Source organism: Pyrenophora tritici-repentis (assembly GCF_003171515.1).
Source record: "Pyrenophora tritici-repentis strain M4 chromosome Unknown M4_contig_00029, whole genome shotgun sequence".
NCBI classification, from domain to species: domain Eukaryota; kingdom Fungi; phylum Ascomycota; class Dothideomycetes; order Pleosporales; family Pleosporaceae; genus Pyrenophora; species Pyrenophora tritici-repentis.
This window is the reverse complement of record NW_027093992.1, coordinates 1-26485: the sequence shown is the minus strand read 5'-3', so window position 1 is coordinate 26485 and position 26485 is coordinate 1. Positions and strand designations below refer to the sequence as shown.

The following is a 26485-nucleotide window of genomic DNA, read 5'->3' as shown; positions in this document are numbered from 1 at the left end:
ATTCCTATCTAGGTTAAAGGCTGCCTAATGAAGTAATTCTTTAACCTATATAGGAATCAATCATGTCAATCGATTGATTGTTGCGGAGTCTGTAGGTGAGGCCTCTGGATAGCTGCTCAACGACGAATTCTTAGTGTTGGATCTTGCTTACTAAGCCTACTCGCGTGTAAGTTATATGACCTAGGTTCCATCCCATCTCTCACTCACTCCAGGCTAGTACGTACGAGGCTTAGCGCCCACAACGCTAGCTGGCAGAGACATAGATCTCAATTCCTGTAGCACAATACACAACACGATTCACACATGTTCTATTCCTAGTGCTACTGACATCAGGCTTATAACATTTAACAACACCTTACTTTCTCGCGGCTCCGGCTTACTTTTAGCCTTATCCATGCCCTCTATACCAGCAAAACGCAAGCCCGAGGCTGCCGAAGAAGCTGATACTCCCTTCAAGCGAGCACAACGTACGCGCAAACCTACGCTCAAAGCGCTGTTGGGTGACGGCAGCCAGCCAACCCAGCCGATAGAGCTGCCAGAAAGTACGCCGGATCCGCCTACAGAGCCGCCTACACAAGTTATCGAGCCGCCCACACGGGCTATTGAACCGCCATGTAAGCCTGTACAACAACCCGAGGAGCGCCCTCGGCGGGCATCACCACTGCCTATTTTGGCTGCCTCACAAGCCTCTCGGCTCACTGATGAGCCAGCCTGGGAGTCGCAGTTAATGTTTGATAAGCCAGAGGACTCTATTGTACAGCCTTTAGCTTTCTCTAGCGCTGCCACTGAGGCTTCGGTGGAGGAGGATAGCGCTGTGAGCGTCGATTTTCGCGACTTTGAGGGCGTCGATTGGTCGCGATTAAAGGGGTTTGTCGCGCCGCTGAGCACTCCACGAGGCAAGGCAAGCTGGATTTTTCAACACGGCTGGCGTGTCTGGAAGGAGGGTACTCACCACCCAGATGAGTTGTACTTTGTGTGCAAGTACTGTCATATTCATAAGCTACCTAATGGTGTACACCGAGTAACGAAGTCAACCACTGCCGCCAACGGGCACCTCCAGCTTGATAAACCTGGTCATCGGCTCAGCAAAGATGGTCCAATCCTAAGCAAACCTCTCCGCAAACATGGACAACAATCACTTCGTCAGGCAGCTCTAAGCGGTGTCAAATTTAGTCTAGAGGCGTACAAGACTATAGGAAACTTCGACGTACAAGAATTTCGGCAGGCAGCTGCGCTCTGGCTGGTCGACAACAACAGACCACTCCGCGAGTTTGAGACGCCGGCTTTTCGCAAGATGATCAGGCTTGCTAATCCTGAGGCAGAGGCGGCGTTATGGAGGTCTCATAACAGCGTGTCAGCGTTCGTGATGAGGTTGTACAGTTGGCTACGGCCTCAGGTGGTGCGCGCGTTGGCTGAAGCCGAGAGCAAGGTACATATAAGCTTCGATGGGTGGACGACAAAAGGCGGCAAACGTGGCTTCTTTTCTGTAGTTGCTCACTACGCCAACAGTAAGGGCGCGATAGTTGACCTACCATCGCGCTGCCGCAGCTGGTGGGTGCCCACACTGGTGAGGCGATAGCTGACGCTGTAACCAAAATCCTGCAATCCTTCAGCATTAATCGCAGCAAACTCGGCTACTTTGTGCTCGATAACGCTTACAATAACGACACCGCTGTTAACAAACTCGCCTCGATGTACCACTTTTCTGCCTCCGATCGCCGCCTCCGCTGCGCTTGCCACATACTTAACCTTGTTGGCCAAACGATTATGTTCGGGAGGGATGCTGACGCGTATAACAACGCCCTGGAGAACACAAAGATGGAGGATTTTTACATGAAGGAGTGGCGGAAAGAAGGACCGCTTGGCGTGTATCTTGATATTATCAACTACATCAACACGCCGAAGCAGTGGAGTATTTTTGAAGATTGCCAACGCGAGGCAGTTAACAGCATGCCCACAGGCGCCAGCGGCGGCACTCGCGAGCCAATTAAGCCGTGTGTTACACGTTGGAACAGCTATTACGACTGCTTTAAGCGCGGAGTTCAGCTCCAACAAGCTATCAACGCATACGCCACGTACCACATTCGCGAGACTGAACAGGCTGACGAACAGGCAGCTATTAGAGGAAACAAGCTGCCTGATGTGCCGCGGTGGATGAGGTCAGACGGCCTTACGGCGGCTGACTGGGCGGTGATTACTGAGTACATGGCGATACTGCAGCCGCTCAAGTTTGCTACAGATCGCCTCCAAGGCCGCGGCAAGTGTGGCCGTTTTGGCGCACTCTACGAGGTCATCCCAGTATTTGAGAGTGTGATAACTGAGCTGGATGCACGCCTTCGGCCATACGAATCGGTCAACCACGAGCCATCTGAGGCGCCCGAAGATCACATCCCGATCAACCTGCGAGCCGCGAGGCGAAAAGCGAGCAATTACTTTACTAAGATCCTCCAAAGTCCCATTTACTACGCAGCTACGGCACTACATCCACGATATAAAACATACTCTAAGCGCTTCTGGCGCGACAAACCTACACAATTGAGCACCGCGCACGCGAAGTTTCTGCGGGTTTGGGCTGCCTACAAGCCTGCCGCTGCTGCCACAACACCAACCCCTGCGCCAAAACCTACCATGAGCAGCTTTGACGACGCTATCGACGCTATACTAGATGAGGACGGCGAGCATACATTGGAGGTGGAGGATGAGTACGATAGCTGGTTAAAAGAGCCTATGTGGACGTCTGATCAACACAAGGAGGGTCCAACAGCTGTACAGTACTGGTTATCGTTGAAGCCGAAGTATCCACATCTTTCACGATTGGCGATCGACGTGTTGACTATACCCGCCTCCAGCTCTGATTGTGAGCGCGTTTTTGCGGGAACTGGCGATATAATTGAGCCACAAAGGCGGAAAATTGGCGCGCAGTTACTGGCTGCTTTGGTGTGCTTGCAACGGTGGACTCGTGCAGGTTTTACAACACCAAGCACGACAACAGCAGCAAAGCATACTGATGAGGAGCTCACGGAAGAGTTTGCGATAGGAACGTGGGAAGAGCCGCCTGCAGAATTGTCATAGAAACGTCCCTTCAGAACCTTAAGTCTATCAATATTCAATCAATCAACCAACCAAAAATTGGCTCTTCAGTCTCATCAACTCAAACAAACAAACTGTAGCCCTAAGAAATGAGCCAGTCAATCAACATCTACGCCTCAAATGTTGGTTGTTTTGTTTGTTGACTTCTCTGGACGGCTAACACCTGATCGCTCTCCTCCCTGGCGCTCCTCACAAGCAATCTGCTCATCAGTCTCGTATTGGGCAATTATATCCTCGCCAGCTCCCTTCGTAAGCACTCCTCGCTTCTGTATTCGCTTCTTTTTACGCTGCCTACGCTTTATAGCTGCCTCGTTAGCCTTTTCAAGGCTGGCGATTCGATCGCGCATTAGCTCAGCCGAAAGCATCATCACCTCTGCCCCCCTCTTAAGCTGACTAATCGCCGCAATAATTGAAGCTGGTGATGAGCTTTTATGCCGTCGAACGCGATTACTTATCAGCGTTGATTGAACTTCAAGTTCGCGTACGTTGCTCGGCGTACAGGCCTGCCAGAGAGTCTCTGCTAGAACAGCTGGTGGAGTAGGCGTACGGAGCTTTACGTCAAGCTTTGATAGAACTACGTCTAGCTGGAGAGGAATAAGGCCTGCGCCTCGAAAAGCTGAGCAGATATTGGCTGGCGTGAAGGATCGATCAAACGCTGTCTTGAACGCTGGCAGAAACTCGAGCTTAGTGACGTAGTTGATGTGATGACGGATTAGGCTCTCCACCTCGCGGCTGTACACGCGCTTCAATGGCGAGAAGCAGCCAACGTCAAGAGGCTGGAGTAGATGAGATGAGTACGGCGGCATGCAGAGCGTGTAGATATTGCTCTCCTTGCAGAGCTCTTGGAACGCAAAAGAGTTGTGGCTCTCATGGCCATCAAAGATAAGTAGGCGACGTGTACCAACAACGCGAGTCTTCGTATGAGCGTCGAAGTACTTTAGCCATGCAACGCCTAGTTCGTTGTTTGTCCAGCCATTGTCACTGACTGCGATTGCCCGGTCGCGTGGGATCCCTGCTTCCTCGTACCGAGCAGAGAGGTGGTGCTGGCTAGTAAAGATCAGAAACGGTGGGATAGACCAGCCAGCTGCGTTAATCCCAGCGATGAACGTCACCCACTCACGACCACCTGGCTGGACAGCTTTTGGTCGGGCTCTTCTTTCTGACGCTGTAATGACGAGCTGAGTGGTAATCTTGCCCATTGAGAAGCCAGCTTCGTCAAAGTTGTAGACGTCCTCGTCACAGATGCCGTACTTGGCCTTTGTCTGCTCCACAAGCTCAAACCAGCTCTTAATTAGAATTGGATCTCCACATGGAGCTCTTTGCCTATCGTACGCCCGATTAAAACGCGTCACAAGTCTATCTGTACGCCCAACGAAGTTGGCTGGCCACTTCTGTCCAACCTGGCCAGCGCCGCGCGTAGCTAACAGTCTATCAGCCGTATCGCGTATAGCTGCGTAGGTAGGCGAAAATCCACGTAGACCTAGATCAAGTATATAATCAACAATCATCTCCTCTTCTATCTAAGTAAGCTTCTTTGAGTTGGGCTGGCAATCGCGTCGCGCACGCTTCCCAGCGCGTCGATCGCGTAATGTTGATCCAGGCACGTTAAAGATCGAAGATGCACAGCGGCCTGTTTAAATTTGATTAGAATCAAGAGATTGTATAGCAAGCTGAGTATCTGATTCATTTGAGAGTAATTGAGTAGCGTGGCGTGGAGCCATGATAGAGGTACGTGTGATAGAGTAAGAAAGTCGGTGGGTGCGCGACTCGCCTATCCACTACGTTACGCCACCGATAAATGAAGATGATAGATAGCAGTCACAATATACCTCAGATTCAACGCACCTTCGCGTGCAACATTTAGTAACACATTCTTTTCATGTCGCCCCTATGTATAATAGAATGAATATCTAGCAAAACATCTTTGTCGCTCCACATATTCTACCGCCTGGATCCTTAGAATCCCGATTTCAGTTGCGCATTTTGTTCAGCACCGTGGCAGCTTCACGAGAATATTTGCAACGCATCCTGATCTTTGCTCCAAACTTGTAAAATAAGAATGGGAAAGGCACGCATGTAAGAGTTAGAAACGCTGGGATAGATGAGGCCCAATGTATACCCAGATGTCGGTACATGTAAGGCGTGAATAACGGGAATGCCACGCCAAAGAGTGAGCGAACGACCGAGCTGGCAGCCATTACTGATGCTGCATATATAACGTACGAGTCGACGAGATAATTGACGCACGATATGAAGACCAATACCATGCCGAAGCCAAACGGGGCGCTGCCAATGATGCTGACAATCCAGTGTACGTTTGATCCATTGGTCCAGGCAAACCAATAGAGCCCGACAGGTATGATGATACTCCCAAGGAGCGCGGGTGGTAACCTTGCTTCTGGATCAAGATGTCCGGTTGGTGAATTTGCTGTGTTACGAGCATAGCGTTTGTTTTCCCAAAACAGATAGACGATTGCACAGGACATGCCTGCTGCAACTCCGATGAATGCGAGACCTCCCATACCTGAAGACCAACCCCGACCGACCTGGTAAACAATAGGGAAAGCTGGAAAGAACATGTAGAGGGCTCCATATATTATTGCTGTGTATGCAGCCAACAGGAAGACGATTGGTTCACAAAACAACAATATCCAAGGCCTGACCAACGCTGTGACAAATGCTTCGGATGCCGTTTTCTTGCCTCTCTCAAGCTCGATCTTACTTTTAAAAGTTTTCGAGGTAACTTCAGAAAGTTTCGCGGCTCGTTTGGCTAAGAGCACAGGTGAATACGTTTCGGGCACAACTAAGGCATATAGGATCGCTATCACTCCTGTGAAGACAGCGATCATGCCTTCTATCCAACGCCAGCCGGCTGCTTGGCCAACAAATCCGCCCACTTATAGGGTCAGCTTCACTAGACCTAATCGTAATGAGCAGAACTCACCAATAGGGCCAATTGTTGGGCCAAGGAACGGGGCTGTCGCAAACAAAGTGGTTGCCAGTCCGCGTTGGGAAGACGGAAATATATCCGCAAGGACACCGCCACCATTAGTCAGTGGTGATGAGCCTAGAGCACCAGCAAGGAATCTTGTTACAACTAAAGTAGTCACGTTCTGAGAAGCTGCTGAAGCTGCACTGAATACAGCAAGAAGCAAACCAGAACTAACAGTGATGTACCGGCGTCCGTAAATCTCTATATTCAATTAGCTGATAGCGCGGCAGTAGATGTTGCGAACAGGCTGACCACTCATAGGTGCCCACACCAGGGGCCCAATAGCAAAACCCAAAACGAACAATGCAATTCCCAAAGTGGCAACAATCTGGCTGACATCAAATTCTTTCCGTATTTCACCGATGCCGCCGGAATATGCTGACGATGCAAATGACACAGCAAGAGTCATCATTGCTACAATGGCGGTTATCCACCACTTGATACCGTTTGAGATATTCATGGGATCGAAAGGGTCATTTGGCAGCCATGTTATGACGTAAGGGTCTTCCAAAGTGCCATTCCCGTCGTATTCAGCGTTGGTAATTGTGTCGTCAATTATTGCTTGATAGAGAACACGTTTGAAATGGGATATCGGAACCGTGGGCCTGCCATTGTACAAAGATTTGCTTGGATTCATGTCACTGGCCAAGTAGTTGCCCGTGCCGTTCATTGTTTAATTGTTGTCGAAATACGAGGGGACAAGAACGATATTCGGGTGTGCTATTGGGTTCTCTTTTTGGAATGATTCGTTTCGTTTCCCGTGACCTACTCTCAAAAGAATCGATTCACAGATATTTCGGACCGTCCGGTATCTCCGAAACCTCTAGTCCTGAAAGAGTTAGGTACAAAGTCCTAGTGTTAGAATCGGAAAACGTTTCAACCGAAGTCTGTGGGGCGAACTTCGTTAGTCCTTGATTCGAGAAATGATGCGATTGGTGAGGTATCACAATCCACAAAAATATTGGATACTGTTGGAAGGCCTTGTACGATCGTACGGTGAATAACAGTAGCTAAGGTAATCTTGTGTATTGGTATTCTGGTGTATGATGATTCTACGAATGTGGGGCTACGAAGGTATACATAACGTTGGGTCCGAGTTGGGCCGAAGTAGGATCGAGGCGGTACATTGGGCCTTATTAGGCGACACACCGTGTGTATGCCGACAGATACTGTGGAACCTCCACTACTTACTACATGCCGTACCGAACGGCGCAACGACAAATTATCCACTCGGCCACACAGATACTAACTCCAAGTTTTTCAGACTAGGTGTACAGAGGTGCTCTTTGAAAGTTCTGTCCTGCTAAGAACAATCTAGCCGAAGTCTAGCCGCCTCACCCAAGGCTTATCCCTCCCCTCCATATATTTATCACCACCTTGTAGGTTAGTCTTTTTTAATATGCACAAGAACTCGCTCGATCCAAGCTTGGATTCTTTGCTGAGAGCGATCTTTCCAGCATTTCTGCCAAATCTTAACTGCGTCTGCTCTTGATTTAGGAGCTCCCTTTAGCGTTGTCTCCTTTTTTTATACAGAACCAGCATGGCTCAATACAGTTACAGTCTGGCGAGTTATCACACCAGAGTAGTCTCTCAACGTCGTGCAGGCGATAGATCACACTCTGATAGTGGTGGGCGTGGCTAGGTGTGTCAGATATAATGAGATATTGCACAAAAGTGATGGATGTTGATGATTGTCTGTATTGTGTTCTGTCTATCGTGTGTCCGCGCTTGTGGCCCTCTTGAGGGGCGCACTGACCCTCTCTACGCTGATTGGTTGCTGCCAACGTCGAGTAACCCTGCTATCTGACACACCCCCTCAGCTTGGAAGCCCTGATTGCAAGCTGCATAAACTGGTTAATCGATCCTACATATAGAGGCCTTCCAGATGCTCCTGCAACTTCTCAAGCTCAGCTTCTTTCAACGGGGATTCTTTGCGTTTAACAAGTCCCAACTGATCAAGGAAACTGGCCCATTTATTGGCTGGCAGTGACTTGGTGAATCCGTCTGCGATCATGTTGTCAGACGGAACATATTCTACCTTGATCGTCTTTCGGGTAACTTCTTGTCGTAGCCAATGATTGTGTATGTCAACGTGCCGAAGCTTTGTTTGCAATTTGGCAACGTCTTCATTTACTAGACGGATTGTCTGGGTATTGTCGCACTTGATTGTGATAATTGGATTGCTTAGGTTTACCTGAAGCTCCTTCAACAACCGCGACGTAAAGATTGCCTCCTTAGCAACTTGTGATAGGGCAAGCAGCTCTGCTTCTGTTGTTGATGTTGTCACAGTATCTTGCTTACTTGCTCTCCAAGCGATGAGTCCTCCGAACAGCTTAATTGCGTATCCTTGCGAGCTTTTCCTGTCTAGTGTGTTGTCTGCAAATGATGCGTCACTTGCTACCTCAAGGCCATCGCCTCTACCGAGTTCGAGGGCTAGGGATTCTGTTTTCTTGAGGTACAGGAGCACACGGTCTGCAGCGTCCTGGTGTTCTGTACTTGGATTGACTAGGAAGCGAGCAAGTCGTGATGTTGCAAAGGCTATGTCGGGTCTTGTTGTGACTGCAGCGAATAGAAGCGAGCCAATCTTGCGCTGGTAGCGGTTGATCTCGGACGGCTCTGCTAGGTCACTCCTGGGTCTGAGTTCCATGCCTGACATCGGCGTGTCATGTCTGATGTCTTGTCGGCTTGCTAGTTGGCTGATTTTGTCTGCGTATGCGGCTTGAGATAGCTGTATGGTCTTCTGCTTGCGATCACGAATGACCTCTACGCCGAGAAACCACTGTAAGTTGTCTCCTCCCGTACAAGCGTATTTTTCTTGGATCTGGTTGATGGCCTTCATTGCCTCTGATTCTTGCTTTGAATGGTACGCAACGATGATGTCGTCCACATAGAAGAAGATGATAACTCCGTCTTTGATCATGCAGCATGGCTCCTGTGGTATTTGTTGAAACCCTATCGAAGCAAGAGTTGCAGTGAATTCTTTCTGCCACAGTAATGGTGAGATCCGGAGCCCATATAGTGCCTTTTGCACTTTAAGTAGAGTGCCAGGCTTCTGATATCCTTTTGGCATCCTCATGTATATTTCTCTGTCGATTGTAGCATGCACAAAAGCATTAGTGACGTCGTATTGCTTTAGCTCAAGATCGTATTTGGCGGCGATTGCCATGAGCATTCTGAATGAGCGTCCTGCCAATGTTGCTGCGTATGTGTCTTGGGAGGTGATGTTGCGTTGTTGGTCTCCCCTTACCACCAATCTTGCCTTGCATTTGATGAGGCGGTGATGCTTGTCGAGTTTGTAGGTGTATACCCACATACAGTCTAGGATCTGGTGCCCTGCTCGTTTGACTGGTGATGCTTGGACCTCAGTCCATGACTTCATTTGTTGGTGACTCCGAAGGTGTGTCTTTTCTGCTTCCTTGAACATGTCGTATAGTGGATGGTCTTCCAGCTTTGAGTATGCTGTTGGGAGTGGCGGTAGCTGGTTACGATAGGGCTTGATTCCCTTAGATAGCAGTCTCTTCACCTGAGCCTTGTCGATTGGCTTTCCTTCGTGTTGACCAATGTGTCCTGATTCGGTGCCGGCCATGAATGCGGCTGCCCATGGACTGGTCATTGATGTTGATTGGTTGGACATGTTCGTCATATCCTCGTTGTTCACCTCTCCTTGAACTAGCAAGGCCACAGGTGGAGGAGTTGGTGGCGGGGTTAGATATGCCTCTACCACCTTCCTTCCTTGGTGGTATCTGGTTTTCTGAGTGCGCGGGCTCTCTTCCTGCGTCGTATCGTCCTCGTAGAACGTCTCGGTTTCTGGTTGTTGGCTCTGAGTACCTGGGAGTTCGACTGTTCTCACCCAAGTTGCGATTTCCTCTAGGGTGTTGTGCATGAGATTGTCCATCAGGTCCTCAGTCTTGCCGTTGAAGATTGTTTCTTCGTTAAACACTACGTCGCGAGTGCTGATTACCTTTGCCATGGATGGGATCCAGATGCGGTAGATGTTTGTTGACTGATATCCCACAAGATACCCAATCCAGGCTTTTGGGTCCAGCCGTTGCAGCCTTGACTTTCCTTGGTGGGTATCGTCTGTCATTGCAAAGGCTTTGCACCCATATGCTCTTAGATGAGCTTGGTTTGGTCTTCGGGGTCCGGTGACTATGCCATTTGTGGCAGCTGCGCGCGTGAAGAATATTTCGTAAGGCGATTTCCACTTGTTTGGATAATTTGGCGTTCGATTGTATAGGTATACCGCCGCTCTGGTTATCTCTGGCCAGAGTTCCCATGGAAGATTCGCATCTAGTCGAATTGCGCGTGCCTTTTCTTTTATCACACCCCCTGAGCGTTCGGCTCCTCCGTTCTGCGCTTGTGTGTCTGGAGCGGAAGGCTCGAGTCTGATTGATAGGGACGTGCACCATTTCTCGACTTCTTGCTTAACTGTGATGATCTCGTTGTCTGTTTCAATGACCTTGACCGTAATGTTGAACTGTTTCTTCATAAATTGGATAAAGAGGGCTAATAGGCGAATAATAGAGCGTGCTGGCCTATTGTCTTTGAAGTAGAAATCCCAAACGTATCGGGAGTTTCGGCAAGTTATTAGCATCTGACTCTTTTCCTTAGTGAAGCTGTCTGCCTCGTACTCATAGAAGTCGATTGCAATTCTTTCTCCAGGACCTTCATCATTTAGTCTTAGCGCCCTTCTTATTTGGCGCTTCGACTTTGATCTGCCGCAAGCGTCACATTGTACTGTGGTGATTCCTTTGATCCTCACCCCCTCAGATTGCTGTATGAGGTGTTCAATAGCGGATGGCCCTGGATGTCCTAGTCGTTTATGCCATAGCATAGCTGTCGCCCTTTGTGGTGATCGCTTGGTTCGATTCATACGCACATGGAAGGCTGAGTCGAATAGAGTGGTGTCTTCGATAATCCATTGCCCATGGCGTTCCGATAGGATAGCAATGATTGTTCCATCCCATCGTCGCAGGCTTGTTGGATCTTCCCGATTGTCCCACCATATTCCTTGTCGTCGGAGTAGCCTGAATGATACTAGGCTGCAGAGGAAGTCTGGACACCACGCAACGTTGACTATGTGCAGGGCTTGTTTGTCCTGAGATCCCTCTGTTGTCAATGTGACAGCTCCGTATCCTCGTATCCAGACTTTGGAACTGCCGGCCCAGATGTAGTCCCCTGGCGTCGACGGGCGTACGTCTTCAATTCTTGAGAGGTCGTTGCAGATGTGCGTAGTCGAGCCGGAATCCAGGATGAAGGCATCCTTTAATGGATATCCTTGTTGGCTTGCGCTGAATGCCGCTTTCATCGTGCCCTCATCAATTCTTGAGATTTCGCGTCCATCTAGTCATTCAATGACTGCGTCCGGTGTTTGTGATGTCTTGATATGAGGTGTAATCGATCGTGACGTTGTCGAGAATCGAGGTCGTTTAGTCTCTAGGGACATTTCCTGCATCGTTCTCTGTAAGTTGGTGTCATTTTCAAGTTTGTACTGTACTAATCTTGCGATGCCTCGATTTGGCTTGAACCATTCAGGTGCCTTGGCTTTGTTCACATAGTAGCAGTCAGATATCTCATGACGCTGTTCACAGGCAGGACATATGTCTCCAGCTTTCGCTGAATTCCTCTCCGGGATCTGCTTGGTTCTGGTACTTTGACCATCCATCTTGCGTTTGTTTGATTGCCTAGGGTTTCCCCGGCCTTGGTTGGATGGCGCTCTTAATTCCACACTAGAGGCGTCCCTCAGTGTGTCCGAGTCGGGTTCACCGCTCGCCGCGTATGAGTCTCCTACCGCGAAGGCGCTCTTTGGCTTCCCTCTTGATGGATAATGAAGACTTGTTGAGAATACAGTCCGTAAGTGACTTGGTGGTATCAAGCGGAGGAGTAGTCACATGATTGGTGACACGTGCAGGTGGGTCCTAGCGGGGAGCTTGGACGCAGCTGCACGCAACACGGATCTACGAACGTGTGAATAGCTCCTTAGTCAATACAATACGAGTCGTACCACCACTACCGTTGTGCCTTAGAGAGCGCTCTATTAGGTAGTCATACTACTACTAATAGTGCCAGCTTCTCAATAGGTTATGAGCCCGGTTGCTCGGTGCTCTACGGTTCGGCGACCCACCAGATCAAGGTGATCTGAAGCCACGAAAGTCGAGACGAGCTTCTCGCACACGGAAGACGAGACGAGCTTCTCGCACACGGAAGACGAGACGAGCTTCTCGCATACGAAAGACGAGACGGGCTTCTCGCACACGGAAGACGAGACGAGCTTCTCGCATACGAAAGACGAGACGGGCTTCTCGCATACGAAAGACGAGACGGGCTTCTCGCACACGGAAGACGAGACGAGCTTCTCGCATACGAAAGACGAGACGGGCTTCTCGCACACGGAAGACGAGACGAGCTTCTCACACACCGAAAACGAGCATACGGTTCCAGCTAGAGAAAGCTGAAGGGCGCAGACGCCAAAACGTTTACAAACCCACTAAACACCCCCTACACCTCGAAACCACACACAACTACGGCATTTGACGCGTCACAGACAGTCAAAAGCACAACCGCGAAGATGGGCAGCGACGACAGATACGATAAGGAGCCTAAGATCCCAAAGCTGACGAAGGAGAATCACGAGAAATGGTTCCGCAATAACAAACTGAAGCTGAAGGGAAAGGGAATCTTCTACACTATCGAAGTCACGAAGCACGCGTACGCCTGGATTGCACGACATGGAGCTGGCACCTCCACATCAACTGCCAACACCTCTCAAGACCCGGCCGGCACTGTCAACCCTACAGAACAAGCAAGCGTCCTAGGCCTGACAAGCGACTTCGAACGACTGGGAGGTACATGGAACGCTGAAAAGGCAAAGGAATACGACAAGGATGAGGCTAAGGCACTGTTCTACATCACAAACAGTCTCCTTGATGATGACGACGCTCTCGCAGACGAGTACGAGACTGCATCTGCCCTCTGGACCGCACTGAAGGTCAAGTACTCAAAGACTGATCAGTTGACAGCCAACAACATCATGACCAAGCTTCAGAACTTCACCTGGAAAGACGAGAAGGATGTCGACTACACGTGGGCAAAGCTAAAAGAATACCGCCGCAAGATTATTGCAGCTAAGCCTGCTGCCAAGGGACTCTACAATGATGAGGCACTTCTCCAGATCATGCTACGCGCTCTTCCAGAAAGCTACGGATCAGTAATCGACTATCTCGATGTCCAGACCTCTCTCACGGTTGACGAAAAGATTGCTGCACTCCGCACGAAGGAGCTGCGACTGAACGACACGGCTGAGCATGCAAATGTAGCATTCCCGAAGTACCGTCACCCGAATGACCATAGAAGCTCGGACTCCTCGATGCGCGACCGCCCCCGTTCTACATCGCCTGAATTAGGCCCATCCACAGGATGCCTCCATTGTAAGGGAGAACACTGGGCCCGAGACTGCAAATACAAGGGTGAAATTCAGGAATTCGGAAGAAAACTTCGAGAGAAAGACGAAAGAGCTGAGAGACGCGCAGCCAAGTCGAAGAGACCTTCTAGAAATGAGAACAAGAAGCGATCTGACAAACCTGTCAAGCCTACAGTCAAGACAACCTCGAGGCGCAAGCATGGGTACGCAGCCAAGAATCAGGATTCTGACTCTGGAACGGACAATGGCTCCTCAGGCACGGACAGCGAGACCAGCCACGAGTCTACATCCGTGGAAACAGAATGTACGCAACACTGCCATATCTCTGCGGAACAAGCTAGTAAAAGCACACCGGCGAACTGGATTGCTGATACTGGTGCTTCATCACACATGACTGACAAGAGAAACCTGTTTAGAGGACCGCTAAAGCGCACGCCGCTCACCACTATCCAGGTTGGGGGAGGATTTCTTCATTCTACCCAACGTGGTACTGTTATGATGAAGGCACTGGATGGGACAACAGGATTACTCCGAAAGGTTCTCTACGTACCTAAGCTCGGCGTGAATCTAATCGCAGCAAGACGGTTGTGTAGGGAGGGACTTCAAGGCATTTTTGATGACAAGAACATGTATTTTAAGGACAAATCAAGAATCGCAGTACAAGCAGCACAGAAGGACGGTCTGTACATCGTAAGCCACATTGCAAGCAAGTACTCAGGAAAGGCGTTTATTGCAGGCAAGACTCGGACCGACAGCAACGATCAAAGCACTGCGGAGGAAAGTCAGGAGACACAACCCGAGACACAATCCGACCAGGACCCAGACGAATCCGAAGAAGACAAGTCCACGAAGAAAGATCGCCGGAACTACAGGCTAATGCACAGACGGTTTGCTCACTACGGCCCAGCAATGCTACGAAACCTGTATAAGGTAACGACAATTGAAAAGATTAAAGTACCCCCAGCCCACAGGCGCTTCTGTGACCCATGCCTTAAAGGCAAGATGAGGAATAAGATGAACAAAATCCTAGCAGAACACAAAAAGGAGGTACTAGCACTAGTATCTCTTGACTTAGCTGGACCGTTCCCTACATCACTCCGCGGAAATAACTACCTTATGCAAATAATCTGCAACCACTCCCGAAAGAACTGGTCGATACCACTGAAAACCAAGGACCAGGCTATCCTAGAGCTACGCAGATGGAAGGCAAAGGTAGAGCTCCAGACTGGGAAGAAGGTGAAGGCCTGCAGATCAGACAATGCGCCAGAACTAAAGCTTGTGATAAACCAGTGGGAAACTGAAGACGGGGTTCAGGCCGACTACACCGTAATTGCGAGCTCGAATCAAAATGGACCAGTGGAGCGAAGCATCCAGACTGCCGAACACGCAATGAGGGCAATGCTCGATGATGCACAACTTCCTATTGAGTTCTGGGACGAGGCCGCTGAGGCTGACGCCTACATCCGCAATAGACTGCCAACAGGACCGCTGGTCGAGGGAAAACCCACGTCTCCAGAGCAGGTATTCTCAGGGAAACGCCCAGGCGTAGACCACGTACGAGTCTGGGGGAGCAAGTGTTACACCTATCTCAATCCAAAGACGCTGCCAGCGAAAGGGAGATTAGACAAGTTAGTGCACCGTGGTCGAGCAGGCGTCTTTATGGGATATTCTGAAACTACAGACAAGCAGTTCAAAGTCTACTCTCCTGACCTTGGATATACGCATAGAGTTAGCGTCATCCAAACTAATGAGAAGGTGCCAGGGGGAAAGATAGACCTGAACTTGAGAGTCAAATCAGGTCCAATGGGCACATCTAATGAGCTCATCCCACGGAAAGCCAGAGGAAGACCAAAGAAGAACCTAAATCAACTAACTAAACCCGACGCCCTGGATGTTGATATTGAACTGCCGCCATCATCGCCGCCATTGCCGCCGCCATCATCGCCGCCACCATCGCCGCCATCACCGCCGCCACCATCGCCGCCTACGCCAGCACCTGCGCACCCATCACCTACCATCACTCCACCCGCGCCAACAGTAGAGGATGAGAGCGAAGAAATGGAGGTAGACGAAGTTACCAACCCAGTAGCAGCCGAACCATCAGCTAGGTATCACTTCAGGACTCGGACCCAAAAGAGAAAGCGAGATACATTTGACGACATGGAGGATGAACATCGCCAAGCCAAAATTGTCAAAGCTATGCTAGCTGTCCTACGAGAGAGCCGAGCTGACGAAGACCCCACAACTGAAATCCCGACATCTACGCACCACCATGAAGAGTCTGCACACGAGACGATTGTTAAAGCCTTCTATACGGTGATTGTAAGTGGAAACCTCGATGTCACGGGACGAGCAGAACTTAGCGGCAAAGCTTTCGCAGCAACAGAAGTTAAAGGCATTAGAATCCCTCAGACCTATAAACAAGCTATAAGCGACCCAGAGAACGCACTGAAGTGGAAAGAGGCAATTGAGGAAGAGATCAGGACTCTTGTGGGGAACGGAACTTGGGAAGAGCTTATTCCACCCCAGGGTGCAAACCTCGTCACCACAAAATGGGTGTTTACTGTCAAGCTTAAAGTTGATGGTACGATTGAGAGGTTCAAGGCCAGACTTGTTGCTCGAGGGTTCAGTCAACAACACGGGATTGACTACACCGAGACTTTCGCCCCGACAGTACGAATGGACACCTTAAGGTTATTCCTTGCTACTGTTGCCAAACAGGGCATGGAATGCTGGCAGTGGGACATCAAGAACGCATTCACTGAGTCATACTTAAAAGAAGACATCTACCTCACAACACCAGCTGGGGTAAAAGTTAAGAAAGGCAACGTTCTGAAGGTTTTGAGGAGTCTTTACGGACTTAAGCAAGCTGGACGAGATTGGAACCTGCTACTTAAGGGGTTCTTAACTGAGATCGGTTTTACACAGAGCCTTGCAGACCCCTGCCTATTCACGCATAAAGGCAGAGGTATTTCACTACTGGTTTATGTTGACGACATTGCTGCTGCCGCGAAACTCACTTCAGACCTAGCCTGGTTCGACGAAATGCTCCTTACGAGATTCAACTCCAAGAACCTGGGGGAGATTCGAAAGATCCTTGGAGTTAGAGTCACCCGCGATAGAGCTAACAAAGCTATTTACCTCGATCAACAGCAGTACCTAGAGACAGTCCTAGATAAGTATGGTATCACCTCAGCAAAGTACAAGTCAAAGAAGATCCCTGCTGCAGACTACGAACACCTAAAGCCTGCTACTCCTGAAGACGCCAGAATCGACTCCACACAATATTCACAGATTATTGGAAGCTTAATGTACGCAATGGTATTCACGAGACCAGACATTGCCTTTGTACTTGGACGACTAGCCCAGTACATGAGAGACCCTGTAGAGATGCACGGGACTGCGTTAAAGAATCTAATGAGATATCTACGGTCAACAGTAAAGCAGAAGATTCGCTTCGGTCCAGGAGGAGATCACCAAAACGAGTTTGGGATCTACACCGACGCTGACTGGGCAAGCGATAAGACAGACCGGAAGAGCATGTCTGGGGGAGTCGGAATGTTCTATGGAGGACCATTCTCTTGGGCAGCAAAGAAGCAGAAGTCAGTGGCAACCTCAAGTGCTGAGTCTGAGTACATCTCACAAGCCATGTACGCCAAGCAGGGACAGTGGGCAGCTCAAGTACTCAGAGATCTCGGCCTGCACCAATACGTCAATGAGAACGGTATCACAGTCCAGATGTACGGTGACAATCAGGGAGCGATTGCACTGGTGAAGAATCCGCATCTGCACGAACGTTCTAAGCACATTGACATCTGCTACCACTTCATTAGAGACCTAGCTGAGCAGAAGAAGCTCCAGATTTCTTATATTCCGACTGACGAGATGGTTGCCGACGGAATGACTAAGCCACTGCAGAGAGTTGCTTTCGAAAGGTTTAAGAAGATGCTGGGAGTTATTGATGAAGGGCACTAGAACAAGTCACGTAAGGCCTGTGGGGGAGTGTTGAGAATACAGTCCGTAAGTGACTTGGTGGTATCAAGCGGAGGAGTAGTCACATGATTGGTGACACGTGCAGGTGGGTCCTAGCGGGGAGCTTGGACGCAGCTGCACGCAACACGGATCTACGAACGTGTGAATAGCTCCTTAGTCAATACAATACGAGTCGTACCACCACTACCGTTGTGCCTTAGAGAGCGCTCTATTAGGTAGTCATACTACTACTAATAGTGCCAGCTTCTCAATAAGACTCATATATTCACGGAAGAGTTTCATCATCCTTTTCCTATTCATGGCTTTCTTATCGTACCCTGGCCCTTGGAACCCTGCGGTCCAGGTTGATGCCATTTTAGATACGGAGCCTAGGAAGTCGTCTATTACGGCTTGTGTTTGCATAGCCTCGGCCACCTCAAGGGTTTCAGCTCGAGTTGCAGCCTGATCGTATTCATTTAGTCACGTCTCCCAGTTTGTGGTTGAACGCATTGGCTTGAGTGCGGCTTGGTATCTCTCTCGTGCTCGCGCTCTCTCCTCGTCTTCATCCACTCCAACTGTGTCTTAGAGGGCGGTTATCCAGTCGCGCAGCGTGCCGTTCTCGGTGCAGCAGCTAAGTTGTAAATGGGGTGTTACGGTTGTAAGGATGTGTTCGACCATCTTTGAGATTTTGTTGCTTTCTTCTTGATAGTCCCTCTCCCGTATTTTGTATAACTCAAGGCGCAGCTTATAGTCGTCGCGATCCTCCTTATACGCTTCTTGTCCTTTCTCTAAGAGTTCTGACACTCGCGTTGGTATAGTGGGGATTCGTGAGGTTGTTGTCGACATTTCTGTAGTGTCTTGTGCTGATCCTCGCGTGTTGCCTCTAGCGTTTCGGGTGGTATGCGATAAGGCAGCTGAGGGGCTACTTGACGGTTCATACTGCGAAATGTCTGGGGGTAGCGGAGCCTCCGGTTGGATGCGCTGGAGTCGCACTCCTTCGGGGTCCAACAGTGGCCAAATGCCTTGCGACTGGCATTTCAGCTTAAGTTGGCGGTACCAAGGGATCCAGTTGCTTGAGTCGGTGAGGATGACCGTCGCGTCCCGTTGGGTCTGGATTGTTGCCATTTTCGTGGTTTTATCGCTCGTTATTGAGGCAGTGAGACTCTTAATTGTCAGATATAATGAGATATTGCACAAAAGTGATGGATGTTGATGATTGTCTGTATTGTGTTCTGTCTATCGTGTGTCCGCGCTTGTGGCCCTCTTGAGGGGCGCACTGACCCTCTCTACGCTGATTGGTTGCTGCCAACGTCGAGTAACCCTGCTATCTGACAAGGTGCCTTATCCTCCATTACAACAGTCTGAGGTCTATCTTAGAGGCATTCTTTGGCGAAAGGAATCAGCTTTGGGATGAGAACGCAGGTCTGACGTCTCCACCAGTCTATGCCACCTCCAGACGTGCGCATCAGCTTGCCTGTCTTCTCTGTCCATCTCCATTGAGGCTTCCTGCCACGCTTATTACGTAGCCCTATTCTCCTCATAGACTCTAACAGCTCCCACTCCTCTCTCTGTAGAGGCTCAAGCTCAGCGTTTAGCTGCTCAATCCGACGAGCAGCATCCTCTTTCTCTGCCTTTGTCTCTGGCTGATAGACATGGCATGGACCTTTCTTGTCGTACGAGAAGCAGCCCCAGAACATAAACTCAGAGTATCCCTTCCACCTCTCACGGATGCAGCTCTTGACTACTCTCTCATCTGCCCTTCTCCAGACTCTGTAGCCCCCACGTCGGTGGTTGATTACCACGGACGTCTCATCTGTCCAGATGACATTCTTCCAGTCCTCCAACGTCCAGTCCTTATGCTGACCTTGCTGGTGGGCTCAGTCTCCAAGGAGTCGAAATCTCTGCCTCTACCGTCTGGAGGGTATTGAGAGCAGCAGGATACAGAAATACCAAGCCAACGAGGAAGCCTGGGTTGACACAGGAGATGAGGAGTGCTCGTCTTAAGTGGGCATTAGAGCACAGCTCTTCTCTCGTCCATATCTATCGCGTCGTACTTGTTGAAACATCTGCTCCTTCACCTCCTCTGCCTGCTTAGCAGGTCTACCAGGCTTCGGAGCATCCTGAACGTGCTGTGGGAAGATCTTAAGAGGGAGAACGTTTGGCTCAGAGCCAGCAGCGATAGCTCTATGTTGCACGCGAAGGTGCGTTGAATCTGATGTGTATTGTGACTGCTATCTACTATCTTCATTTATCTCTGGTGTATAGCTATTGCTTTTTCTTGTTGAGGCAGTGCATCCTTGTTGCTGTTACAGTGGCTTGTTGCTTTGGCTCAGCTAAATTCATTGCTTCTGCAGTCTTGCATAGGCTGCGACATCTTTTTACGTCGATGTAGAGTATTATTTCCAAAATTGTTAACATGTTGTTCGGTGTGCGCGCCGCGAATCCGTGCACACCGCGCACGCGCACACTAGCTAACAAGCTGCATCGGTACTACAGCTAGCTCCAGTTAGTAGCCCGATAATATCTTCTGCTAGGCGACAAAGCGATGAGCTTTGCATGATCGAAGTAGTGCTTATTTCTACTTTGAGTTTCTGGCGAATCCAGTTACGAATTTCCAAAGCGATTAGTGAGTCCAAACCAAGCTGCTCCAATGGTCTGTTCAGTGCGATACTGTCATCATCCTTGATGAGGAAAGCTGCCAATGCTGCTGCTAACGAACGAGCTATAGCGGCTATTTTGTCCTCATTGTTCGCCATCGATGCCAGCTTCGCGCGCAAATCGTCACTTTGAGAAGATTGTGCCTTGGCTCGACCGTATTGATATCCACCACTATTGTCTGAGATCGCGGTGTTATGGTATATGCTCATACGTGCATCTCGTCTCCAAGGCACGCGGTTGAGTGGTGAAGAGATTGGACTTGTGCTATTCAAGCCCAAGAGGACCTGACTTGGATTCCGGTACGTCATATCGCTATTTTGGCCGCAAATCTGTCCAGCAGTGGCAGATGGAGCGAGTGAGGATCTTTTCAGAGCCAGAATTAAAGCATTGAGTAGGTCCTGCTCCCTAAGGATGTACATGCCAATACGGTCCAGATTCTCGCGAATGCCCTGGTTTTGCGAAACGAAGCCAACGTCGCCCATAACACCAAGATCGATGACGGACGCAACGAGTCCCTGCTGCCGGCGGAAATGTACGAAAGCGTCAAGGAACGTGTTTGCCGCTGCGTAATTGGCCTGACCCCATTGCCCGATAACACCGCTACAGGAGGAAAGGAGAATAAAAAAATCCAGTTCCTTGTTGTGTACGGTGGCCTGATGCAAGTTCCACGTACCTTGGACCTTCGGCTCAATTGGTGCGATCCAATCTCCAAATGTCATATCAGGAAGACCGACATCTTTCAGGACCATGGATAGGTTAATGACGCCTGCAAGAGGACTCACCGCAGTACTCTCATTTTTCACAGCTCTTTGCACGTCTGCCATATTGCTGACGCTACCATCAACCAATAATACTCGACAACCTTGTGAGCGTAAGTCTTGCACCACCCCATCAACTTCAGGTCCTTCTCTCGCAGACCTTGATAGGAACACAAGAGAGCGTGCTCCATTCTCTGCCATCCAAACTGCTAATGCTCGCCCTAAGCCTCCAAGCCCACCTACCAAAAGGTATGTACGATCTGACCGGAAGTGGATCGTTGACAAGGATGCCTTCTGTCGACTGTGCTGTCCTTCAAACTCTCTGGAATCATCGGGCATCTCAATCACAATCTTTCCAATGTGACTCCCTACCTGCATCACCCTCAGAGCTTCTTCAATCTGAACCGCTTTAAAGGATCTCGATATAGTCGGTCCAGGTATGCGCCCTGCGCGTATCCACTCAATACAGCGCTCGAAGAGAGCTGACGCTTTCCGAGGATATCCTTTGATAATAGGTCCTAGTTCGATTCCTAGGAAGGTCCGATTCGCTTCGAAAGGTGCCATCGCCAGTGTGGCGCGCCGTCGAAAGTCACGCTTCCCAATTTCCACCATTGTCCCAAACTCGGCAACACACTGCCATGATGCCTGTAGTAGTTCCCCTGAAAGTGAGTTAAGAACAACGTCTACACCTCTTCCATAAGTAACATTCAACACGTCAGGTAGGAATGATGTATCCCTTGAGCTGAAGATGCGCGACGGTTCAATGCCATAGTTCTCTGTCAAGAAATTGCGTTTTTCGTGACTTCCTACAGTGCAGTATATCTGCAAACCTGTCAACATATTGGACAATGGGCTTGGTCTATGCTTGTGACTCACCTCAGCACCAAGCGCCTGCGCTATCTGTATTGCTGATAGACCAAATCCACCGCAGGCGGAGTGGATAAGTACGGACTATGGCAAACAAGTTTCAGTACAAGTAGCGATATAAAGATATAATGGAAGCCAGTTGTTGTACTCACCTGCCCATGTTGCAAGTTAGCTTTTTCAACAAGCGCATAGTAAGCTGTTGCGTAAACAAGTGGCAAAGCTGCGCCCTCTTTAAAAGTCATTGAATCGTCCAATCTGACGCACAGAGCTTCGTTCATTATCTGCGTCGTTTTAAAGCACCCCATTCCTAGATATGAAACGCGGTCCCCAACCGAGAAGCGAGATACTCCAGGTCCTACTGCCCGGACAATACCGCTTCCTTCAAACCCCATCTCGCTGAGGTCATTCTCCATGATGCCTAAAGCGATGAGAATATCCTAGTTGAGTGTTAATTCCTAAACTTGATGTTTTCTAATAATATGGGTTCCGTTTGCTTGTAAAAGTAATGTGGGTGCCGCCAGCCAGAAGTCAGGAATCGAAAACACTCACTCGAAAATTAAGGCCAATAACCTTAGACTCAACAAGAACTTCATTCTCGATAGGGAAAGCGCTTTGTTCACACGGGATCCATGTCAAGGTGTGTAAAAGGCCTGGCGTCCTCATAGCGATACGCCACTGAGGTTTTTCTCCCTCTATCGCGCGCATATCTTCTATCCGAATCCCTTCAACCACCTCTGATAATGTTTGCCAATGTAGGCGTGGGATGAGTATCTCTTCATGAACAATGGCGTACTCATAGTCCGGATCTATAGATCCGGACGGATTGAAATGTTCGAATCTGGTTTTACGAAAAATCTTGGTTATCTTAGTCGCAGCAGCCCCTACTCCTGTGGAGGTCTCATCGACTTCAACAGTTAGAAAAGGGAGGCTTAATTCGTTTCGTGCAGTTCTGGCAAGACCGAGCGTCAAAGCAGACTGTGGATCTTTTACTTTACCGACTTGTACAGCGGGCATTATCCATAGAATAAGCGCTTTGTGCGAGCAAAAACAATTCTTGATAATTTCGAATGTCTCCTCACGGATTCCGTGTAGAAGGGGTTTTTGAAGCTCCAGCAACGAAATAACATCGTTTTGTGGTGGTAATGGTTGTCCAAAATGACAGACATCAACAGTTACGTTTGAGGCTTCCAAACAGTGGCGTACCTCAGAAACGTACCGACCGTCAGAATCATAGCACAGTAGACTGACCCGTGACAGTGTGTGTTCTGAGCTCTCACGGGCTACTACGATCCCAGCGTTGAGTTGATAAGGCGCGTCGTCATCGAGGATGATTGCTTCGGGTTTTGGGAAGCCGGCATCGAGAAGTTCTTTCGTCCATCTCTCTGGTGAAATGAATGGCTGATCCACGCGATCATCTAGTGCTCCAAGCCACCATCCGGAAAGGAAGCCCTAAAGAAATCTGTTAATACCTTGATGGGAAATCGAAACAGAATTGTGCACTCACCATGACATAGTTGACACACATCATTTCTGGAACTAGTTAGTAAATTTCCATCTTTCCGCACAATCCCACTATAAATTGCTAGGAAAGAACTAGTGAGTGCACAAAGCGTTTCACATACCTGGGTTGAGCTCTTCTAAGAAGAGTCGCCCTCTTGGGCTTAACAAACTACGCATGTTACACAGAGTTGTTCTCAGGCTTGGAGTAGCATGTAAAACCTAAGTATAAATGGTTGCCGATTAGTATACACGACCTAGAGGAGTGATGGGTGGAATAGAGGAAATGAAACTAACATTTGCGGCAATGATCAAATCGAAGCTACCCAACTGAAAGCCTTGCTCAGCTGGATCTTTGGTGACATCCAGTACGGCGTATTCTATTGCAGCATGGCTTGAGAACCTCTCTTTAGCAGCTGCCATGAACCCGGATGATACATCTGTGTAAGTGTAGACACTATACAGACGCTCGCCATAGGATGACGTCAAAGCCCGCAGAATATTGGCTGTTGTCCCTCCTGTGCCAGCACCCACTTCGAGAATTCGCATGTTTGGGTTAGTGTTGGCCAGAATACTGATCATGTCAGCCGAGTCAACTGAGAGTGCATCATAGAAGTCAGTGAGAACATTGTTCTCCATCATAACATGAAGAGGGTGCATTTCATTTCTGAAAATCGCAGGCGCGACGGAAAAGAGTTGAAATGCTGCCTTGGAGAAAGCAGCATAAGGTGATGAGGAGAGTGCACGCATAATCTCATCTACGCGTTTAACTCTTTCCTCTACACTCCTCTTTTCTAGCAAGATGTCTTGATTTACGAACTTGTTCGCCCCCTGTATATAGCGTTGGACCTGCGCTTGCATCCATTTCATGAGCTTGGCAAGATGTTCGGCAGTATCGTCATTCGTCTGGATTCCTTCGCAATGGTTGAACATGCAAAGAAGAACAAGTTCCTCGAGCAATGGCCACTCATTGATACGCGGTGCTTTTCGATGGAAGTGTTTTCTCAGGTCCACGAAATCGCTATGTGGCATCCACTCGAATTGCGAAATTAACGGGATTGTATTTACTCGTGCATCATCGTTGCTTCTTGTCATTGCGCTCATTTCGAGGCCTTTTAGGCCGATTCTTGTAGTGACTGGCTCTCCGAGGTATCCCGCACTCTTCACTACAACATTTCCGGCTATCGAGCCCCGCTCCGATTTCTTAGTGACGTTGGCCATTATTTCCAGAGTATGATCAGCCGGACAAGGATGCAGGAGTAACTCTTCTATGAAGGTTGGGACCGATATACTTTTCAAGTCTCGACACAGCCCACGAGAGGATGCCACAGCAATAAGTTGGAGGAATTGGTCGATGACGGCTGGATGAAGCACATACCTAGAGCACTTTGGTTTTCCATGTGTATGTACAATCTCAACAGTGGCTTTGGCTTCATTCATGGTGGTTGCGGCCGAGATATTCTGCATGCCCTCAAAGTCACCCGTGTAGTTAAACCCAACATGCCTTAGTCCGGTATACCACGTCTTTTCGTCTACCTTGCGTGGAAATGAGCCAGTCTGGGCTACCATATGTCGAGGAAATGCGAAAGAGCTGTCTTGAGACGCTCTTGCTTCGCCAAAACAATTCCTGGCCCATCTCGTTCCGTCGAAAGAACTGATAGTGAATTGAAACCAAGGAGTGGTTTCAGACGAATCAACCATGATTCTCTTGAAGCTTGTTATGATTTCTGTGATCTTATCCATCTTTAGAACTAGCGCTGAGGCGATACGTACATTCCTCATGCTGAACGTGCCATCAGAACTTCCATCTTCAGTTTCAGACAATTGCTGAATAGCTTCGCCGACCATGGCAATATAACCAGCGGCAGGGAAAATGATATCGCCATTCACTTCGTGTCCAGCTAGCCAAGGGACTTCATTAAGAGTGAATACCTTTCTCCATACAGGCTCATTGGCTGCTGACTCGAAGACTCTGCTTCCAAGAAGCTCGTGTGGGGATGTTCGCGAAATCTCCATTCTCGAGAAATCCGTGGCTCGAGCCAGTGGGTTATATCTTGCTTCCAGGGGTAACGAGGAAGATTTTTGACAAATTTCCCCGGTGGACAGAGAACCTCGTAATTCAGAGGGAGGCCTTGTTGATAGAGCTTGCCAGCGAGATACATCAGGCTCTCATCACAAGGGTTGCCTCTGCGAAGAGAGCCGATGTGCAAGATATGGTTATTACGGCCAGTATCCCTGAGGATCTGGCCAATCGGTCCAGCAAGCGCGGGATGAGGGCCAATCTCAATCAAAACAGCCTTGTCAGTATCGCTTGGTAAGATCTCTTCGAATGAAGAACGTAGAGCAGAGTTGAATAGAACAGGACGCTCCATATTAGCACGCCAGTATTGCGCATCAAGACAACTGTCTCCAGTCAGAAGCTTTCCAGTGACCGAAGAATAAAAGGGTATCGTAGGGCTACAGCTTTGGACGTAAGGCGTGATTTGTTTCTCATAAGTTTCCCCGTGCCGGAGCATATGGTGAGAATGATACGCTCTCTCCACCCGTAAGAGGCGAGCCAATACTCCAGGTCGTTCGGCCTGGATATTTCTGAGGACCTCCTTGACAGCTTCTGTATCTCCGGATAAAGTTGTGCTCAGTTGACTGTTCTCGCAAGCAATGTCCACCCCAGGTAACAGAAAAGGCAACACATCATCTACCAAGTCCGACTGCTGCCATGGAGCCCTCTTCTTTTACTGGGACATTACTAAATCCGCGGGATGCTGCGACTGCTATTGCAGCCTCCGCTGTGATAGCTCCACTGGCATAGGCGGCAGCTGCCTCACCCGATGAATGTCCAATCACACCATGGGGAATAACTCCCAAGAACGAATAACGTCCACGAGAGCTATCTGTATAGCCACACAAAGAGGATGGCCAAGCTCAGCACTGTACACTCGGCTATCATTCTCGCCTTTATGCAACTCGTGCTCGATCTTCCATAGTGGCGGTGTCTCCATAGTCTGCAAAAATCGGTCCAGTTTCTGGATTGTCTCCTAAAAATGATGTTTGTATCCCAAAGGTGTGCCCCCATTGTAGGCCATTGCGCACCCTGTCCGGTGAATACTAAAATAGCTTTGATCTCATTCCAGCCATCCAAAACCGATGGAACACTGGTAGTGAGCGAATCTGAAAGTTGTGGCGTGCACATGTGTCCACTTGTAACAACGAAAGAGCGATGAGGACGATGTT

General features: G+C 49.2%; 8 protein-coding genes across 8 annotated transcripts; 2 read left to right on the top strand and 6 right to left on the bottom strand.

The window, feature by feature from the left end:
• Window positions 1-394: 394 nt before the first annotated feature.
• PtrM4_153220 (Dimer-Tnp-hAT multi-domain protein) lies at window positions 395-3072 on the top strand (the record flags this gene model as incomplete). Its single annotated transcript, XM_066110257.1, has 2 exons — window positions 395-1551; window positions 1614-3072. 2 exons carry the CDS (start codon window positions 395-397, stop codon window positions 3070-3072), a joined length of 2616 nt encoding a protein of 871 aa, XP_065958722.1.
• Window positions 3073-3206: 134 nt separating this feature from the next.
• PtrM4_153210 (uncharacterized protein) lies at window positions 3207-4289 on the bottom strand (the record flags this gene model as incomplete). Its single annotated transcript, XM_066110256.1, has 1 exon — window positions 3207-4289. One exon carries the CDS (start codon window positions 4287-4289, stop codon window positions 3207-3209), a length of 1083 nt encoding a protein of 360 aa, XP_065958721.1.
• A 771-nt stretch (window positions 4290-5060) lies between these two features.
• Window positions 5061-6752, bottom strand: PtrM4_153200 (ProP, Permease major facilitator superfamily; the record flags this gene model as incomplete). Its single annotated transcript, XM_001942127.2, has 3 exons — window positions 5061-5986; window positions 6035-6283; window positions 6335-6752. The coding sequence occupies 3 exons, from the start codon at window positions 6750-6752 to the stop codon at window positions 5061-5063; spliced, it is 1593 nt and encodes a 530-aa protein (XP_001942162.2).
• A 1194-nt stretch (window positions 6753-7946) lies between these two features.
• PtrM4_153190 (uncharacterized protein) lies at window positions 7947-11390 on the bottom strand (the record flags this gene model as incomplete). Its single annotated transcript, XM_066110255.1, has 1 exon — window positions 7947-11390. The coding sequence occupies one exon, from the start codon at window positions 11388-11390 to the stop codon at window positions 7947-7949; it is 3444 nt and encodes a 1147-aa protein (XP_065958720.1).
• An 820-nt stretch (window positions 11391-12210) lies between these two features.
• On the bottom strand, window positions 12211-12444 carry PtrM4_153180 (uncharacterized protein; the record flags this gene model as incomplete). Its single annotated transcript, XM_066110254.1, has 1 exon — window positions 12211-12444. One exon carries the CDS (start codon window positions 12442-12444, stop codon window positions 12211-12213), a length of 234 nt encoding a protein of 77 aa, XP_065958719.1.
• A 206-nt stretch (window positions 12445-12650) lies between these two features.
• Window positions 12651-17477, top strand: PtrM4_153170 (uncharacterized protein; the record flags this gene model as incomplete). The annotated part of the gene is made up of 1 exon (XM_066110253.1): window positions 12651-17477. The coding sequence occupies one exon, from the start codon at window positions 12651-12653 to the stop codon at window positions 17475-17477; it is 4827 nt and encodes a 1608-aa protein (XP_065958718.1).
• A 579-nt stretch (window positions 17478-18056) lies between these two features.
• On the bottom strand, window positions 18057-18599 carry PtrM4_153160 (uncharacterized protein; the record flags this gene model as incomplete). Its single annotated transcript, XM_066110252.1, has 1 exon — window positions 18057-18599. One exon carries the CDS (start codon window positions 18597-18599, stop codon window positions 18057-18059), a length of 543 nt encoding a protein of 180 aa, XP_065958717.1.
• A 248-nt stretch (window positions 18600-18847) lies between these two features.
• PtrM4_153150 (uncharacterized protein) lies at window positions 18848-25626 on the bottom strand (the record flags this gene model as incomplete). Its single annotated transcript, XM_066110251.1, has 10 exons — window positions 18848-19342; window positions 19529-19705; window positions 20057-21712; window positions 21767-21841; window positions 21910-22194; window positions 23006-23206; window positions 23262-23287; window positions 23380-23476; window positions 23552-25167; window positions 25218-25626. 10 exons carry the CDS (start codon window positions 25624-25626, stop codon window positions 18848-18850), a joined length of 5037 nt encoding a protein of 1678 aa, XP_065958716.1.
• Window positions 25627-26485: the final 859 nt, after the last annotated feature.